This window comes from Trichosurus vulpecula, chromosome 5 (assembly GCF_011100635.1).
Source record: "Trichosurus vulpecula isolate mTriVul1 chromosome 5, mTriVul1.pri, whole genome shotgun sequence".
Lineage (NCBI taxonomy): Eukaryota > Metazoa > Chordata > Mammalia > Diprotodontia > Phalangeridae > Trichosurus > Trichosurus vulpecula.
In genome coordinates this window covers 46,283,389-46,303,725 of record NC_050577.1, presented here as the reverse complement: position 1 = coordinate 46,303,725, position 20,337 = coordinate 46,283,389, and the positions used below count along the sequence as shown (strand labels likewise).

Genomic DNA, 20,337 nt, shown 5'->3' with positions numbered 1-20,337 from the left:
TTTTATTTTTTAAAGTTTTATAGTTATTTATACATTTGTAAATCACTCTCCACAATAGGCCTCTTGTTAAAAAAAAAAAGTAAAAGTTAAGTAAAACTAATAATATAACGACATCTGCCACACCCCTCCACCCCTATCTTTTAAACATTGTCAAAAAATTATTTCCTTTCCCTCTCACTCCACCACCCCGTTGAAAAATAAAATGAAACCAAATTTCTTATAACAAATATTCATAATCAAACATTAAATGAAACTTAGAGCCCTTTTTTCCTTTGAGATATTTGTTGCTGTTGTTGGTCGATCTTTTGAGTCATATCCATCCAACTCTTCATGACCCCATTCGGATTTTTTTGGGGCAGAGATACTGGAGTGCTTTGCTATTTCCTTCTCCAGCTCATTTTACAAATGAGGAAACTGAGGCAAAGAGGTTAAGTGACTTGCCCAGGGTTACCCAGCTAATTAGTGTGTGAGGTCAAATTTGAACTCAGGAAGGTGACTCTCCCTGACTCTAGTGGGCCCTGCACTCTATCCGCTGGGCCACCTAGCTGCCCTTTTGAGATATTGATGTTGGTTATTTTAGATCAGAAAGTTTATTAGGCCAAATTCCACTTAGTTATCATCCTATGCTTAAGATTGTATTTGATGTTGACCAATGTAATGATGTCATTGTGTTATCACCCTCATGGGAATAGTAGCTTACACTTGTACAATCCTGAAAAATGTCGAAGTACTAGTATGCATTATCAATAGATACTCAAATTCATATACTCATCATTAGCAGCAGTTCTGTGAACCATAACAGTCTTTGCATAGTCGTATATCTCTGAAACCTTTACTTAAGGACCCAATTTCATCGTAGTTTGTTTAAAATTGTGAGAGATGTGCCTGTTTGAAAGTCTTATTAATTACTACTTAATCTCGACATGGTTAACTGAAACACCAATCAAAAGCGAACTGTTATCCCACCCTTTAGCCCTGCAACAAATTTCATCAAAGTTAGTCTCTCCTTCCGAAGTCGTCACAAAATGCAAACTGACAAAGAGACAGACATGAATTGATGAGCAGTCAAGCTAAAATACAGACCTCCCTTCACTGAGTGAACTCCCCGAGCCTTGGAAATTACTAGCCTGTCAGAATCTATATGCCAAAGTCTAGGAGAAGTCATGCCAAGCTTCTAGGAAATCAGCCCAGAATTAGAGGTGGGAGATAGGAAGGATCAGGAGGAGGAGAGGTGATGCTGCTAAATGTTCATGGGAGAAACTAAGTTTTAAAGGCTGCTGAGCTTTTGCCCAGTTTCTTTTGAACCTTTCAAATAGTACTTAATGTCCAGGAGAATTTGAACAGCTTGAGATGAACTGATTAATCAACATGTAATTTATTATGTGTGGCAACTAGTTGGCTTAGTGGATAGAACTCTGGGCCTGGAGTCAGGAAGACCTGAGTTCAAATCGAGCCTCAGACACTTACTATCTGTGTGACCCTAAGAAAATCACTTAACCCTATTTGCCTCAGTTTCCTCATCTGTAAAATAAGCTGGAGAAGGAAATGGCAAACCACTGCAGTATCTTTGCCAAGAAAACCCCAACACATGAAAAAAGACTCAACAGCAACAACCATTTACTATGTACCAGACTCTGTACTAGGCACTGCAGGTATAAAGACAAAAGTGAAAGAATTACCTCCTTCAAGGAACTTACATTCTAATGGTGGAAACAATTTGCACATGTGTAACTGGAAAATGTTTCATTTTCATCTTGACAACTCTAGCACTTAACGTGGTGCCTGGCATATAGGAAAGGAAGAAAACAAGCATCTATTATGTGCCAGGCACTGTGCTAAGCACTTTCCAAATATTATCTCATTTGATCTTCACAACAACCCTGGGCAGTACCTGCTATTATTACCGCTGTTTGCCAGTCGAGGAAACTGAGGCAGACAGAGGTTAAGGGATTGGCCCAGGGTCACACAGTTACTAAGTGTCCAATGCTGGATTTTGAACTCAGATCTTCCTGACTCCAGGCTCAATGCTCTCTCCACTGAGCCACCTACTAGTCTCTTGGGCACATAGTATGTGTTTAATAAATGTTTGTGGAATCAAATAGATATAAGGATGCACTTTTAAAAACCCCAAAAATAAATGCCCCTCTGTACCAAGGAAGAAAATCTAAAATATAGAAAATACTGCTCAGGGGTGAAAATCTGTTCCTTTCTGAGACTACCTCCTCCATGAATGAGAGGCTTGTTAGAAACTGCTGTCAACATCCTGGCTGAGACTGGTGTTTCTTTGGTTCCCCATCTTGGTTTGCATTTTAGGTGTTTGATGATTTGTCAGAGACTGATATCAGCAGTGAAGATCACCACCATAAAGGCAGCACAAACACCACAGAGGAGAAACTGAAATCCAGGTTGTTTGAATTAGCTGCTAAAATGAGCGAGAAGGAAACATCTTCGGGTGAGGAACAGGAGTCAGAACCCAGGACAGAATCTGACCATCAGAAAGAAAGTCTGTCCTCAGAAGACAATGGCCAGTGCATTCAGGAGGAACTGAAGAAGGTGAGTTCTGTAAAAACCCTGGGCTGGCAGCTTGTACTTGGCACAGGTTATATACTTGGTATAAACTGATTGATAAACTGCAGTGAGTGTCTGCTCAAACAGACAGCCACATCTGGCCTTTTGTTCATCATCTGATTCCTCTGCTTAGACACATCTGGGGAGATATAGTTGGGTTTACCCATCTGTTCTCAATAAGGCTTTCTTCTTTTTCTCTCCACTACTTTCAGTCTCATTTTTAGTTGGAGGTTATTGGTTTTATGTAATCCTCCAACATGGTAAAAGTTTGGAGAAAAAAAAAATGCTTGCCTTGCCTCCATCTTGATTGGATCTATGTAATAATGAACACAATATTTAGGAGGAAATGATAGAATACTGGGTTGGGAGTCAGGAAGACTCATCTCCCTGAGTTCAAATCCGGCCTCAGATACTTACTAGTTGTGTGATCCTGGGCAAGTCATTTAACCCTGTTTACCTCATCTGTTAAATGAGCTAGAAAAGGAAGTGGCAAACTATTCCAGTGTCTTTGCCAAGAAAACCCTAAATGGGGTCAGGAAAAGTTGGACACAACTGAAAATAACAACAAAGTTATACTTGGTTATTCTCAGCATTGAAGCTCTACATCTTATTTCACATTAGTTTTCTTGGTTAAATTAATCTAGGTTGATTCACCTAACTGAGGACCATTTTTTTCTTACAGAAGCCTCCCTATTGATTGTCATTTGGTGACAAGAATCATGATATTAGTGGAAGGGAATAGTATACTCTAGTGATGTGATCATAGGGCCACCCTTACTATAGTCTCCACCCATAAAATGCAATCTCTTTGAAGTGGAAAAGTGTGTGTGTGTGTGTGTGTGTGTGTGTGTGTGTGTGTGTACAGAGAGAGGAAAAAATAACACCAATTATTGGCCACATTCAGGTTTTCTACAAGTTAAACTGAGGCAGTCAGGGGGGTGGAGGAGAGGAGAAAGGCAGTCTATATCTGGACCAGTGTAGCAAAGATTAATGATGAACATGAATTTCAGAACTTCACACTGGTCCTTTATCCAAGGGTGGGTAGTTATGCAGAGGCAATCTCACTAATCAGTGATTCCTCCACGTTCCCATCTCCTATGTGCTATGCAGTTTTAACTGTTATCTGATCAATTGATGGTGCCAAAACCTATTTTATGGGACATCACAAAAAAAGATTAGAATGAAGTTCAATTTAATGCTAGGAAAAAAGGTTGCTCCCACACAAGGACTGTTTTGAAAAGAAACAAAGCATGTTTTGTGTGCTAGCATCAAAAAGAACTTGGTTTTGCTTCTTTTCCAAATGGTCCTTGTGTGGTAGTAAGCATTTAGAAGTGACCTGGATCCTGTGCTGAACAACGAATGAGCTGAGGACACAGGGAAGCTTTAGAGATTCCCCATAAGCTCATTGTCATTTCAAACCTCAGCCTCTATTTTCTTTGACCACTAGTCAATGTTGAAACTTATGTGGAGTAACCCTCATCAGCCAGGTGAATGCACCCCTTTGTGAATCTAGAAGCAGGCAGAGGAAAGTGGGATCATTTCACCCCAAAAGTATCAATATCTCTTGGAAACCAAGAAAAAATGAAGCATTGTAAAGAATTCTAGATTTCAGGCCAAAGGACTTGGATTTAAATCTTACTGCTCGCTATTCGAAGGCATGAAGGTAGGAGATGGAATGTTGGAACAATGGGGGAATGGCAACGTAGCCAGTTTGGTTGGACTATAAAATGGAAGAAGGAAAGTAACGTTTAATCAGCCTTTCCTTCAAAGTTTAGAAGTTACTTACCAGGTATTAGCCTCTTCAACATTTTAACGGGTCTGTGTTCTCATCCACATGGGCATTCCCTCCACCAGTGCTGATTGCCACCTATCAGTTTCTTCTATCTTGTCTGACTCTTGTCCATTAATTACAATATGTGCATCTTTCAAAGGCAGGAGTATGGGGGTTTTCCTCTAGTTGTCTCTACCTTGCATGCATACCAATGGAGCATACATATTATATCCTTCAGTCATACTGTAAAACCAACCCATTTCTTCTTTTCCATTCATACCTAGGAATGAACAAGTGGATGAATAAATGTAAGAAAAAGCCTTGATTAAGCACTTACTGTGTACAAATCATGTATAAAAGGTGATGACATCCTTTCTCACTACTCCCGTACATATTTACACATCTAATTGCTAACATGTAACAATATTATTCTATGTTAATATTATACTATGTTGTTATTTTACATATAAGGTATTAATTACACATAGTATAATAGAAAGCTAACCCAGGGGCAGCTAGGTGGCACAGGGGATAGAACACTGGGCCTGGAGTCAGGAAGACTCATCTATCTTCCTGAGATCAAATCTGGCCTCAGACACTTCCTAGCTGTGTGTCCCTGGGCAAGTCACCTAGCCCTGTTTGCTTCAGTTTCTTCATCTGTAAAATTAGCTGGAGAAGGAAATGGCAAACTACCCCAGGATCTTTGCCAAGAAAACTCCAAATGAGGTCACAAGGAGTCAGATACGACTGAAACAACTGAACAACAACATAGTAGAAAAAAACACTGGCTCTAAAGTCAGACTCTGGGTTCAAATCCTACCCCAAATACCTTAAGCTCCATGGGCCCCAGTTTTCTCGCCTATAAAATGGAAAGATTTGACTAGATGGCCTCTAAGGGCTTTTGTAGCTCTTGATCTATGATTCTATTTATATATTCACCCCTGCCATTCACATCACTCCTGCCCTGCGGTGTTCCGTCATCCACAGCCATATGGCATCACGGAGAGTATACTCATGATGAAAAGATGTTTGTTTGTTTGTTTGTTCCCAGTGGTTTTGAGACTAGATTTTCTGAAGGTGAACTTTGTAGCACCTTATGCTGTGTTTCTCATGTGTTAATAAACATGGGCCTAGGAACCAAGGACAAGAAAAGAGAGAAACTAGATTATACCAGTGAATTGCTTCCTTATTGCTGAGAATAAAAGTGGGACCTAATGGTGATAATATCTGGAAGCAGATGCCCTGTGAGTACTGACCTAAACCTGCACGGGGTCAGATGGCCCAAGTAGCCAGCTGCCCAGGGGTTCTACTCAAACGCTTTGGTCAGATCATGTTACTTCCTATGGAAAACACATACAAACGCATGACAATTATTCCAATGTATAGTCAAAATAACCTCAGGTGGAATTTAATTTTCAGCTGAAATGAACACATAAAAAAGCAAATTTGAGTAATAGATAGACAAGAGGTCTCCAGTATTAGGCCCAACTCACATCAGACAGCAGCACTCGTGAGTGGGGACAAACTAGATTAAAATATACTTGGGAAATACTGAACAAAATAAATAAAAACAAAACTGAACATAATGTTAATATGTGGTTTTAGTGTCCCAATTTCTATTTGAGTTCACCACCACTGGCATAGACAATTATTTGAATAGCATTTAAAATATGCCCCCCGCTTTGGAAATCAATGGGGAATGATGAGCCAGACATAAAAGAAGAGTGAAAATGAAATTTAGAAATGAGATTTGAGTAGATTTTTTTCATTGATTATTTAAGAAAGATTTTGAATATTTATTTTATAGGGGAAATGTCCACCAAATGCCTGTTTTTGTTTAAAGATAGCAGTAGGAATAGGGACTGGGCCTGTGATTTCACTGATAAAAGGAACTCCCATGGGAGTCAATTCTCTACTAATGCAGGTTGGCATCTAAGACTATTATAGTCTTAGAGAGTTGCCCAGGGGTCACTGAGAGGTTAAGTGACTTGGCCATGGCCAGTCTGTCTCAGAGGTGGTATCTGAACCTAAATTGTTCTGGCCTCTGAGGCCATGGAACTAACTAACTCTCTGTCTCTCTCTCTCTCTCTCTCTCTCTCTCTCTCTCTCTCTCTCTCTCTCCCAAGTTAAAAATACCAGTAATAACAATATCAATGATTGGCATTTACATAGTAGCATTGTAAGATTTTCCAAGTTCTCTATATGCATTCCAAGTTCTCTATATTTCATTTGATCTTCACAACAGACCTGCCTCTTACCAAGGAGTATACTGAGGCTCAGAGATATTACTTTGATCACAGTCACATAGCTATTAAATATCACAAGTAGGATTGGAATCCAGATCTCTCCTGACTCCAGATCCCTTTCCATTACACTGTGGCACCCACCTCCACCCTGCCTGATCAGTAGAGGCTGCCATGCATAACCTGTAGGACAATCAGGTACGTTTCATTGTGCCTTCTGGGCCAATGGATAACATTGTAACACAAATCCATTTCCTCGAAGCTTTAAAACACACATATAATGTTTAATAATATATTGGAAAAAGAAATTCTTCCCTCCCTGCAGGACCTTGCTGCAGCTTCTGGCCTGCCTCCACGGAGAGAAAAGATGGCAGTTAGTCTTGATTTTAATATGAGTCTTTTCATAAGCTAGTTTCTGTAACTGAAGCATCAGCTAGGCAGGTTCCTCTTACAATAATCAGAAAAGCATTGGGACTTCGTGGCATGAATCCTGTGATACGGAATAGAGTGGACGGGTCAAAGGAATTAGAGTAGAGTAGTAGCTGACATTTGTTACTGCTTTCAGATATACAAAGTATGTCATGAGAGGCAGTGGGATGTAATATATAGAGGGCCATCCAGGGAATTAGGCAGACTTAGGTACAAGTACTCTCTCTAACATAGACTGCATGATCAGGGTAGGTCATTTAAACACTTAGTTACCTTTCCCCTCTGAGATTAATTACCTCAGTCTATTCTGTATATATCTTGAATGTACCTAGTTGGTTACTTGGTGTCTCCCTCCATTGGAACATAAGCTCCTTGAGGTCAGGGACTAGTTTTGCCTTTTGGATACCCAGGACTTAGCATGGTACCCAACACTGTGTGTCCTTAATAACTGCTTGTCAACTGACTAATTTTTAGAGCCCCCAGGCAACCTTCAAGGCTAGAAATGGCAGAGGAGTTGCCCATCTCCATCACTATATGGAGTTTTCCCAATGGAAGTCCCCTACAAAGATGAAATCAAAGGCCTAAACTACAACAATTAAAATATATTTGACCAAGTGCCTGACCATTCTCAAGAAGATGGCAGTCTTAGGGGAAAGACAGGGGTGAAGGGAGGGGAAATATTTCATTACAAATAAAGAAGTAGGGGAGTCAGCCACCACAAAAGGCCTTAGGGCCATGAATCATTGAGCTGTGGCAGTTACCAGACTTCTCAACCCACAAACGCCAAAGAGCAGGTTAGTGGGAAACTACGGGATCGAGTTCAGAGTGGTCCAACCACCAGCCCTGGGGGTAGCGGAGGTGGTGCAGCCATGGTGGTGGCAACAACAGGAAGCTCCTGAGGCTGCTTCCAGAGCTCCAGCGTCAGCTGCTTCCCGAGTCCCTGGCTCACACTGTGAGAGGAATCTAGTAGTGGATCAGAGCAGGAGTGCAAGGAGCACTTTGTGGGCACCAAGGCAGATTCTCTTTCTGTGCCCTTCTTGGATCTGGATTGTGGTCCTGGTTTGCAGTTCTTGGGGGAGGAGGAGCACTGCTGTGACAGAGCCTGGGCTGACAGCAGAGTAGAAGTAGCTCTGAAAACAGCAGTGCTTAAACCCTAAAGCTTGGGACAAAATATTCTCTATTCTACAAGCAGTCATACCCTGACAGAAAAGAAGGAAGGAAGGAAGGAAGGAAGGAAGGAAGGAAGGAAGGAAGGAAGGAAGGAAGGAAGGAAGGAAGGAAGGAAGGAAGGAAGGAAGGAAGGAAGGAAGGAAGGAAGGAAGGAAGGAAGGAAGGAAGGAAGGAAGGAAGAAAGGAAGGAAGGAAGGAAATTCTTGTAATGAATGTGCACAGTCAAAACAATTTCCTATATTGGCCACACACAAAAAAGTGTTTCTGTATATTTAGTCCATCCCCTCTCTGTCAGTAGGTGCTTCATCATCTGTTCTCTTGGAATCAAGGTTAACAATTGTGTTGATCAAAATTCTTGAATCTTTCACCGTTGTTCATTTCTACAATACTGTTGTTATAGTATAAATTATTCTCCTGTTTCTATTTGCTTTACTCTGCATCAGTTCATACAAGTCTTCCCAGGTTGCTCTGAAGCCATCCCTTTCATTGTTTCTTACAATTTTCCTTCACAATGATCTGCTTAGCTATTCCTTGACTTGTAAGCGCTCCCTTAGTTTCCAGTTCTTTGCTACCACAAAAAGGTGCTCTGATAAACAGCCATTTCTGGTGTATTTTCTGTGTCTTCTCTTTACTGGGCAGTTCCATGTCTTTATACTCATTCAATATGTACACAGCTAATTAAATTACTCTTCAACCACATTATGCTCTCTCATCATGGGAGTCTCCCAAGGGGTCTGTCTTTGGCCCTCTTCTCTTCTCCCTCTATACTGTCTCTCTTGGTGATCTTATCAACTCCACAGATCTAATTACCATATCTATGCAAATGATTCTCAGGTCTGTTTAGCCAGCCTTTTCTCCTCTTTTGACCTCTAGTCTTAAATCACAACCTGCCTATTGGACATTTTGAACTGGATGTCCCACAGACACCTCAAACTCAATGTGTCTAAAAAACACCTGATTATCTTTCTTCCCAACCCATCCCCCTCTTTCTAGCTCCCCAATTACTGTTGAGGGCACAACAATCCTTCCAGTCGCCAGGCTCACAACCAAAGTATAACCTTTAACTCTTCACTCTCACTCACCCCATATATCCAATCTGTCATTAAGTCATGTTGTTACAACCTTCACAACATCTCTGAAGCACATCCCCTTCTCTCCACTCACACAGCCACCACAGGTGGATGATAATAGTACCTACATCTCAGGGTTGTTATGAGGATTAAATGAAATAAAATTTGTAAGAGCATTTAGCACAGTGCCTGGCACATAGTAGGCACTTAATAAATGCCTATTTCCTTCCTTTTTTCCTTCCTCCCTTCCTTCCTTTCTTCTCTTCCTTTCCCTTTCCTTCTTTCTCTGCCTCCTTCCCTCCCCCTCTTCCTTCCATTCTTCCCTTCCTTTCCCTTCTTTTCCTTTCTCCCTTCCTTTTTTCTTTCCTTCTCTCCTCCCTTTCCCTTCTCCTTTCCTTTCTTTCCCTTTCCTCCCTCCCTTCCTTCCTTTGTTCCTTTCTCCCTTCCTTCTTCCTTCCTTCCCTTCCTTCTTCCCTCCTTCCTTCCTCTCTTCCTTCCCTCCTACCCTCCTCTCCCTTTATCCTTCCCTCTTTCCTTCCTCTCTTTCCTCCCTTCTATCCTCTCCCTTTTGTCCTTCCTTCTTTTCCTCCCTTCCTCCTTCCCTCCCTGTCTTCCTTCCTTCCTTCCTTCCTTCTTGACTCCAAGTGTAACCTACTCACTGTCCTACCTGGTAGCCCACCAACTATCTAGGCTCACTCAGCTTCTACTTGACCAATCCAATTAAAGAGAGGAGAGTGCCTTTGCATGTGCAAGAAAGGATGATACATATGTAACTGCCTGGTCTCTCAACTTGCTTTCATTGGGGCCATAATTTCTACTTGCTCCATCATGTCCAACACTGGGCCTTCCTTGTTGCTTTTAGACTCTGCCCACATGTGTAGCTCAGCCTGTGTGTAATCCAAGTGATACATTATTTTAAAAAAATCTGGATTTGAAGTCACCCTGGCTCTGTCATGTACTATCTCTGTGCCCGATTTACAATGTAGGTGATTTTTGTGTTAGTGTTTAACTTCTCTGGGCCTCAGTTCCCTAATTTATTTTATATATACATAATTTATAAAAAGAGTTGAACAAGAGCTCTTCCAGCTCTGAGTCAAGTAAAAAGATTAAACAACCCGAGTGGCACTTTCCTCTTCGTGGGCATCAGCCAAAAGATTCTGGGCACTTCTGGCCAATTCAACTGCTCATGTTGGTGCATGGATGAGCTTTCATTGGTCTCCATTGCTGATGGGTAGAAGGGCTGTCATTGTTGGTCATTCTGCCCCATTGCCTTGCAGATGGTGTGGCATGAGGGATTTCTTTGGTTTGGTTTTAGGCTGGGGAGGATGGCTGCACAGCCTCCAAGCCCAGCCACTGCGGCTGTGGCTGCTCAGTGCCAGCTGGAACTGGGAACACTGCATCGCTGGAGGTTGTCTAAGGGCATCTTTGCTGACTTACTGTCTAATGATCTCTGAGGCTATAAAAAGGCACTCAGCACCAATGAGACCATGGACAGAGACAACACCCCCTCCCTCCCCTAAGTCACACCTGCAGAAGCCATTCCCTGAGATGAGGGTGAGGGATGGGGTGTTGGGACAAGAGCACTGGCTTTGGTGTCAGGAAACCTGACTTCAACTCTCATCTCTGTCACCAACTACCCAGGTGACCTTGAGAAAGTCACCCTCTCTGCCTCTCAGTTTCCTCATCTATAACACTGAGGGTAAAGGGGGAAAGGTTGAACTAATCTATCAACCAAATTCACAGAAGAAAGGTGCCCTTAACTATGTCATGACTGAAAGGCAGGAGAGAATAGAAAATAGACGCCTCAAATACAAAGGGCCTTGGGAAGAAAGGAAGGCGGGAAGGAGGAAGGGAGAAAGGGAGGAAAGGAGGAAGGAAGGAAGCAAGGAAGGAAGGAAGGGAAGGGAAGGGGGAGGGAGAGAGGGAGGAAGGAAGGAAGGAAGGAAAGAAGAAAGGAAGGAAGGAAGGAAAGAAGGAAGGAAGGAAGGAAAGAAAGAAGGAAATAGGTACTTATCAAATGCCTACCATGTGCCAGGCACTGTACTGAGCTCCTTACAAATATTATCTTATTTGACCTTCACAACCCTAAGAAGTAGATGTAATTATTACCCCCATTTTCAAGCTGAGGAAACTAAGGCAAGCAGAGGTCTAGTGACTTGCCCAGGGTCATACAGCTAGTAAGTATCTGAGGCTGAATTTGAACTTAGGTCTTCTGAGTTTAGGCACAGTGCTCCACCCACCATGCTCCATAGCTGCCTTGGGGTGGCTTATAACCTTTTACCTTTCACAGCATAGTTTCCCACTTTTGTACCCAGCCCATCCTAGTCCCCATTGCTGTGTTTTCAGAATTCATGACGCTCTAAAAGTAACTCTCAGACTCCATCTACCCATGTATAAATGATCATGAAGGTCTCTTCCAGCTTAAATATATGATTCTAAAAAGTCTCTCCCACCCCCACCAAAGTGGGCTTCCTTCTCCAAATCAGGATGTGATCAAGGGAAGGGAAGAACCTGAGATGGGACTTTCAGAGATTTCAGATTTATAACCTGGGCACCAAGAGCTTTCTGTTACTCTGTGCTGCTGCGAAGGAAGGAAACAGTGTTGTTCACATCTCATCTTGCTAGTCATCCTGGCCATCTTCTTAATATATTCTCTGCCTTTGAACCACTAGACCAGATCATTCTTCATATCCCATCCAGGTACCCCCCTCAGCTATCTTACCATCCCTCCTCCCCTGCCCCCCACCTTTTGTTCTAGAACTGTAATCAAATAGGTACTACCATCACTTCTGGAAAAGGGCATATTATCTACTCTGGTGTTTCACATACAATCCCTATGACTTCCCAGACCAACACTTTCCCTGGACACCACTCACCTACATGTATTGTTTTACCCTATTAAAATGTCCTGACCTTGAGGTCAGGGACTATCTTGCTTTTGTCCCCAGCATTTAGCAAGTACCTGACACAAAGTGAGTGCTCGAGAAATGCTTTCTGTCCATCCATTCATTCATTATTAACCATTTCTCAAAACCCGTCAACTGGAGAATGGCTGAAGAAGCTGTGCTGTATGATTGTGATGGAATGCTACGAAGCTATAAGAAATGATGACCTTGGTGATCTTAGAAGAACATGGACAGATTTACACAAAGCAATGAAGAGCAAAATGAGCAGAACCAAGAGAACACTGTATGCAATATTGTTTTAAGAATTACTTTGAGTGACTAAGTCATTTTGAATATTATAAATACCCAAATTAAGATGCTATCTGCATCCAGAGAAAGAACTGATGAAGAGAAATATAGAGAGAATAATTTTACATGTAAATATGTGTGTATGTATTATATATATATTATATAAATATATATGTGTGTGTGGGTGTGGGTCTGTAATTGCAGCCATCTCGGGGTGGGGGAAGAAAAAAATGAAAAAAATAACTTTATTATATATCTAAAAGGAACAGCAAGTTATACATAATAGACTTGCAGTTTCATGTGCAATCATCTCTTTTTTTTGTTTTTGTTTTTTTTTGGGGGGGGGGGCAGGGCAATTGGGGTTGAGTGACTTGCCTAAGGTCACACAGCTAGTATATGTGTCAAGTGTCTGAGGTCGGATTGGAACTCAGGTCCTCCTGACTCCAGGGCCAGTGCTTTACTCACTGCGCCACCTAGCTGCCCCAATCATCTCTTTTTATTATACTCTTATGAAAATGCTTGTTTTTTCCATGAATTAAAAATAAAATTTAAAAAAGCAAGTTGGCTATCTGTCAGCCAACACCTGTTTTTTCAGACAGTGCCAAGCCTTTTGTTTTGTACCCAGTTGGCACTTGCAAGGCACCAGCCATCACACTGTGAGGAATGTGCTCCATTCTGAGTCAGAAATACATGCCACGGCCACATACAAACTATGGGACAATGGGCAGCCATTTAATCTTTCAGAGCCTTAGGTTTGTCATCTGTAAAAATGAGGAAAGCAATTTGTAGACTAAAAATGCTAAAAGTGTAATAATTGTAAAAGTGTAAATAATTGTACATATAATTATTTGTGCTTATAATTATATATTATGCAATTATATATAATGTACAAATAATGTTTACAGAATTCAACTCAATAAACATAGGAAGTGCCTACTATATACCAGGTACTGTGCTAGATAATAGAGATGCAGAGACAAAAATAAAAAATAGTATTTGCCCTCAAGGAGCTTATGTTCTGTTGGCAGATACAATGTGTCCACAAAGGAGCAAATGTGTGGTATTTCAAAAAGGAAAAGGGGACTGGTAACCAAAAGGATTTGGCAAGGTTTCGTAGAGTACATGGAATAGAACTTATGTCTTGAAAGATACAAGGATTCTGAGGAGTGGATCTGAAGAGAAAGCATATTTCAGATACGGGGGATTGCTTGTGCAAATGCACTGAGGTTGGAGAGTGAATGTCAAGTTCAGGAAAGGGCTAGTAAACAAATTTGACAGAAATATGGAGTAATTCATGGCGGGGAAGACAATAGAATGAGATTGGAAAGAGAAAGGCTGATACTCCTTCAATGGTCGGCTTTTGTCATTTATCCTCTAAACAATTGGGAGCTCCTGAGAGTTTTAGAGCAGAGGAGTGATGCAATCCAATCTCAGCTTTAGGAAAATAACTTTAGCAATCGTGTGCAGGACTGATTGGAGAGGAGAGATTAGGATCCCAGGATGATAGATCTAGTGCCGGAAGGGACCCTAAAGAACAGCTAATTCAAACCCTCCCCTCCCCCATCTTACAATTGAGGAAGCTGAGACCCAAGGAGATTAAATAAATTGTGCAAGGTCACATGGGTTACAAGTATCTGAGGTGAGATTTGAATCCCAAACTTCTGACCCCAGAGTCAGCACTCTTTCCACTGTGATAGAGGCAAAGAAAAAAAACAAAGTCAAGCGTTTTAGGATGGATTTTTTTTTCTTTGCTTCTATCAGATCTTACCTTGTGTTTTCATTATTTATGCACTCTTCTCTTCTCCCTCCTCATCTCTGCCGAGCTCTTCCCCCACTTATTGTATGTTCCTTTAGGGCAAAACCTTTTTATAAGTGAGTTTTTTTTTCATATTTGTATTCCCAACTTGGAGCCCAATGTCTCACACATAACTGGCACTTAATAAATGTTTTTTTTGAATTGGATTGATAATTAAAACGCCATAGGGCTAAAACTCAGAGCCTTCTGTGTTGGCAAAGAAATTAACCTTCCATAATGGCCAGATGCAACAGATCTTAGAACTTTAGGAAATAAAACATTAAATTTCAGTTCTCAAGAAAAGGGGCCAAAGAGCAGAGAAAAGTAGAAGGCAAAAAGGCAGATAATATTGGAAAGGATTTGATACTCAACACCTTCTCAACTCACCCTTGGCTGCCTCCCTTCTTTGACTAGAGGGCTGGAGGACAGAGCACTAAACTTGTCCCCAAATCTTCCTTTATCAAGCATTCACAACCTTCCAGGCAACTCCATGTTCCATCAGCAGCTGTGCTTGGCTTCGACTCAACAGATCACTACACCCCTACTCCCTTTGTGACTGTCCTCCCCCACTTTTCAGCCTCCTTTTGGGTGTTTTCTTTCACCCTTAGACTATAAGCTACTTGAGGGCAGAGACTGTCTTTTTCTTGTTTATATCCCCAGGACTAAGCACAGTGCCCAGCATACAGTAAACATGCTTAATAAGTGTTTATAGAATTGAATTGAACTGAAAGGTAAATGTCTGGGGCAGCTAGGTAGCTCAGTGGATAGAGCACCAGCCCTGGAGTCAGGAGGAGCTGAGTTCAAATCCAGCCTCAGACAACAGCTGTGTGACTCTGGGCAAGTCACTTAATTCCCAATTGCCTCACCAAGGAAGGAAAGAAAGAAGGAAGGAAGAAAGGTAAATGTCTTCTAGGTCATCATTAATATTTTAATGAAATTAGAAATTATTTCAATTTGCCTTTTTTTAACCTCCTTCCCTGAGGTACCTGCTATAAGTTTCTCCTAGGGAAAATCCATTACCATCTGAATATGATACAAATTAGACATATTTGAAGCATGTTTATAAGCTTCCTATGCCACACTGAGAGTAACCATTTCACATAAACTGTGTCTCTCTACAAATGGCAGGTGAAGTAGAGAATGAACACAATTAGCCGAATGATTCAGGCTTCAGTAGGCTTCTTGTCTTAGTTGTTTTGAACATCTGCAAATGATTTCTACTTATCTCTCTCTCCCTCTAATTTCATTATCTTTGACAAACTCAAGAAAGATACATTGCCCTGCAAAAGTATTGGTGCCATTTTCCTTCACTGACACTTTACGAATGAGATAGCCTTGGTTTTATTTGTCCTTGGCACTTCACTTTATCGATCACCACACATGGGATGCCCATGAACCCATCAGAGTAAAGTGGAGAAAGTTTCTTGTATCCTGTGTCATGGCCATGGAGCTCCCATCCTCATTGCCAGATGCCCTGAGAATTTTTCCACATCGACAGCTAAGATGCAACTGAATTCTCCAGAAGTCCAGTGAACACTCAAAGAAAGCTTATAGTGAATACAAATGGCCAACAACTAAACTTGGGCTAATGGGCTGAGAATAAGTACAAGCAGCATGATGGATGACTACACTGGCTGTTAGGAAGACCTGGGTTCAAATCCTGTTTCTGATACTAGGTGTTTAATAATTGATGAGTCACAACTTCTGTGACCCTCAGTTTCCTCATCTCATCTCTAACATGGAGATGATAATGGTCCATCAACATGCATTTATTAAGCACTAAATAGGTCCCAGCACTGTGCTAAGTGCTGGGAATACAAAGGAAAACAAAAACAGTCCCTGCCCTCAGGGAGTTTACATTCTGGTTGGGGAGACAACTTGTATATAAAAATGTCCATGCAGAATACATACAGTTTAAATGGAAGGTCATTTCAGAGAGCAAAAACTGGAGTGGGAATGAGAAAAGTCCCTCTTTATCTTACTGGGTTTTTCAACACTATTGAGCTAATATATGAAAAATGCTGAATAAACTTTTAAAATACCATATTAAAATTACTTATTAAACTCATGCATCTGTCAAATACAAATACCCAAGAATAGCATGCTGAGGGTTTGAATCTTTATGCCCCACTACATTGGCCCCCTAGCCTAGTAATTCTTAAACTGGGGTTCATGGACTCCCAAGATATTGATGGATTGGGGGTTCACATATCTGAATGGGATAAAAAGTTACATCTTTATTTTCATTACCCTTTAATTGAAATTTGGCATTTCCTTCAATTATAAACTAAAAAAAAATTATCCTGAGAAGGGGTCCATAGGCTTTATCAGACTGCCATGACACACAAAAAAGTTAACTCTTATCTTAAAACTATTCTTTTTTCCTCTTTTTTAGAAAATTCGGGAAGGAATAGTCCCAGAGAAATGCCTTCTCTTGTGTAAATGTAAAATTATACAGAGGTTCCTTCTTAGTTGCAGATGTATAAGAGTTACAAGTTACTAGTACTTAAGAGTGATTATCTCATCTCTTCTGACTGTTGCCACTTCAGGGAGTCACCAGATTGGAATTGTCTTTTGAGCATTCTGAGTTATAACACTTTAAGGTTTACAAAGTTTACAAATGTTATCTCATTTGATCCTTACAATGACCTTGGGAGGAAGGTGTTATTATTATCCCCATTTTATAGAAGAGAAAACCAAGGCAGACAGAGGTTAAGTGACTTGCCCGGGGTCCCACAGCCAGTAAATATCTGAGGTTGGATTTTAACTTGGATCTGCCTGACTCCAGGTCCAACTGCTCTATCTACTCCACCACCTAGCTGCATGATAACAGCTTAACCAAAGGTAGCAAGCACGTCATAGTTACAAGTGTCATTCATACAATATCTCGTTTGCTCCTCAACAATCCTATGAGATGAAAAAAAAAGACAATTGTAGAGGTTCGGTGTCTTGCTCATCATCATGTGCCTAGTAAAGTGGGCCAGGTCAGGATTCCAGGCCAAGTATTCTGACTCTTAGTACTATGTTCTGTCTACTACTATTATTGTTCAGGCTGCATTTCAGATACTACATGGGTTATGGACCGTGTTGGGTTGACTTAGGACCTTAGCCATCATTTATAACATTGCTTCTATGGGAACATAGATTCTGAGTTCCAAGTCCAAGGTACCAAGTCATTATTGGAAAATGGTCCTTTCCTAAGTTGAGACTACCATCAGTAATAATAGAAATAGTGGTAAAAATCTAACATGCTAACAAATGTATTTATATAGCACTTTTAGGGTTTTTATAGAGCTTGACATAGTTTATCATTTGATCCTCACAATATCCCTAAAGGTAAACACTACAGGTATTAAACTATTTTTACAAAGAGGGAAACTGAGACTCAGAAAAATTAGGTGACTTGCCTGGTAAATTGTCTGAGGCAGAATCGATCCCATCAGCACATCCAGCATTCTTTCCATTCCCCCAGGCTGCCTTTCTTGAATAATCGGCAAAGTCTAATGTTAGCATCTTGTCTGCCTTTCTGTGGTTGACAGAAATCATCTGTTTGTTTAAATTGAGTTTTCTTTGCTTATTTCCATCATTACCACTAGGTCAGCTGTGAAGTATTAGACTTGCATTTTACAGGTGAATTACAATGAAATGCCAAGACATTCACCAGCTGACAGCTCTCAGGAAGACAGAAGATCTTCTTCCAAAAGAGTGATTTATCCATCACAAACAAGGGCACAATTAATTTCCTAATAGCCAGTCCAATGTATAAATTAGCCTAAACATATGCCCAAGTTTGAGAATATCTCTAGGCTTCTCCAGTCACAGAAGAGTTTATTTAACATTAACTGTGGAAACTCGAAGTCTTGGGTTCTAAATTTTAAGGTGGGGGCAAAAAAGATTTGTTTTGGGGCACCAAACCTGCTTTTGGTTCCAAAAGTAGCATCATCATTTTTTTAAGTTTTACTGATGTGTTTTGTTCTTACATCACAAACATTTGCGGAGTTCTCTTCATGAAATCACTTGTAGCAAAGCAAAACAGTTAAAATGCATGGAGCATCAGTTCTGCATCTATAGCACCTCCCCCTCATCTTTATTGTTTTTAATTGACAGAAATTTTTCTCTTCCTCTGACCCTTACACTCCATTGGAAAAAAAAAGGAAAGAAAAACAAATTTCTTGTAACAAATTTGTATAGTAAAGCAAAACAAATTTCTTCCCTGGGTGTATACAAAAAATATAGATTGTACATCTCATTCCATGCCCTAAACCCATCACCTCTCTGTCATGGGTAGTATGTTCCATCATTCATCCTCTGGAATCACGAAGGGTCATTGCACTGATCATAGTTCTTAGCAATTCTCAAAGTTGTTTGTTTTCACACTGTTGTTTCAGCATAACTTCTTCCTCTACTTCAGCTCATTTCAGTCATCATAAGTTTATGCAATTCTTTAGAACTGTTCTTTTTCATAGTAGTGATGTTATTGTATAAATTGTTCTTCAGGTTCTGCTTACTTCATTCTGCATCAGTTCATGTATATTTTTTGTGTCTTTTTGAAATCATCTATTTGCTTCCATCACATCCAAATACCACAAATTATTCAGCCATTCCTTAATTGATGGGTAGTATCCCCTTAGTGTCCAATTTTTTGCCACCATGAAAAGGACCTTTTCCTCTTTTTTAATGTTTTTTGAGTATAATCCTAGTAGTAGTATAGCTGAGTAAAAGGGCACACACTGTTTAGTAATTTTCTGTATGGATAATTCCAAATTGCTTCCTAGAATGGTTGTACCCATTTATAGGTGCATCAGTGAGCCTGTTTTCCTACAGCCCCTCCAACATTTTTTCTTTCATCTTTCCCAACCTGATGGATGTGAGGTGAAATCTAAGAATTGGTTTAATTTGCGATTCTTCAATTAGTAAGTGTTTGGAGCATTTTTTCACAGCTAGAGAAAGCCTGGGTTTCTTACTTTGAGAACTACCTGCTTATATCTTTAGAGTATTTACCAATTAGGGAAATAATTTTTTTCTTATAAGTTTGAATCAGTTCTTATGTATTTTAGAAAGGAGAACTTTACAGAGAAACTTGCTGCAAATATTTTTTCCTCAGTTAATTATTTCCCTTTTAATCTTACCTTTTTTAGATTTCTTTTTACAAAAACCTTTTTAAAAACTTTATGTAATCAAAATTATCTAGTTTGTCTTCTGTAATTCTCTCTATTCCTTGCATCATCAGAAATTTTTCTCCTATTCATAAAGCTATTCAGCAATTTATTCCATGTTTTATTTGTGTATAATTGGATCTTTTATTTCTAGAGGTCACATACCATTTGAAGGTTATTTTTGATTACTGTATGAGCTATCGGTCTAAATCTAATTTCTTCCTTACTGCTGTACAGCTTTCCCAGCAGCTTTTTTCAAATAGTGAGTCCTTGGCCAAGTAGCTAAGGTCTTTATGTTTATCAAATACTAAATAATTTGCTTCTGCATGCTGTGTACCTAATTTGTTCCACTGATCAATCTATTTTTTTAACCAGTGCCAAGTAGTTTTAATAATTATTGCTTTATAGTTTGCTTTGAGATCCAGCACTACAAAGGCCCTTCATTTCTACTTCTTTTTATTATATTGCTTGAGATTCTTAATCCATTTTTCTTCCATAGGAGTTTTAGTCATTTTCCCTAATTCTATAAAATAATCCTTTGGTAGTTTGGTATAGCATTGAATAAATAAATTAATTTAGATAATATCCTCATTTTTATTATTTTATTTCATTCTACCCATAAGCAATTACTGTTTTTCCAATTCTTTGGGCTTAAGGTTAGAGTTCGGTTAGTGTCTTTATTTCTGTAGAGTTTTATTTATATAGTTTGTGTATGGGCAAATTCCCAACTATTTTATCCACTCTGTAGTAATTTTAAATGGAATTTTTCTTTCTATCTCTTCCTGCTGGGTTTTATTGGTAGTACAACGAAATGCTAATAATTTTTGTGAATTTATTGTATATCCTGCAGGTCTGATGAAGTTGTTGATTGTTTCAATTCTTTTTAGTTGAATCTGGAGGGTTCTTTAAGTATACCTTATGCAAAAAAGTGATAATCTTGT

General features: G+C 40.0%; 1 protein-coding gene across 2 annotated transcripts in view; it reads left to right on the top strand.

Annotated features, from left to right (window-relative positions):
* Positions 1-20,337, top strand: part of LOC118851980 (myosin VIIA and Rab interacting protein) — a 93,345-nt gene that overhangs the window by 40,886 nt on the left and 32,122 nt on the right. For both annotated transcript variants that reach the window (XM_036761591.1, XM_036761590.1), the window contains exon 8: positions 2,314-2,553. In XM_036761591.1, coding sequence (XP_036617486.1) covers positions 2,314-2,553 — 240 coding nt within the window. The remainder of the gene's footprint in view (positions 1-2,313; positions 2,554-20,337) is intronic.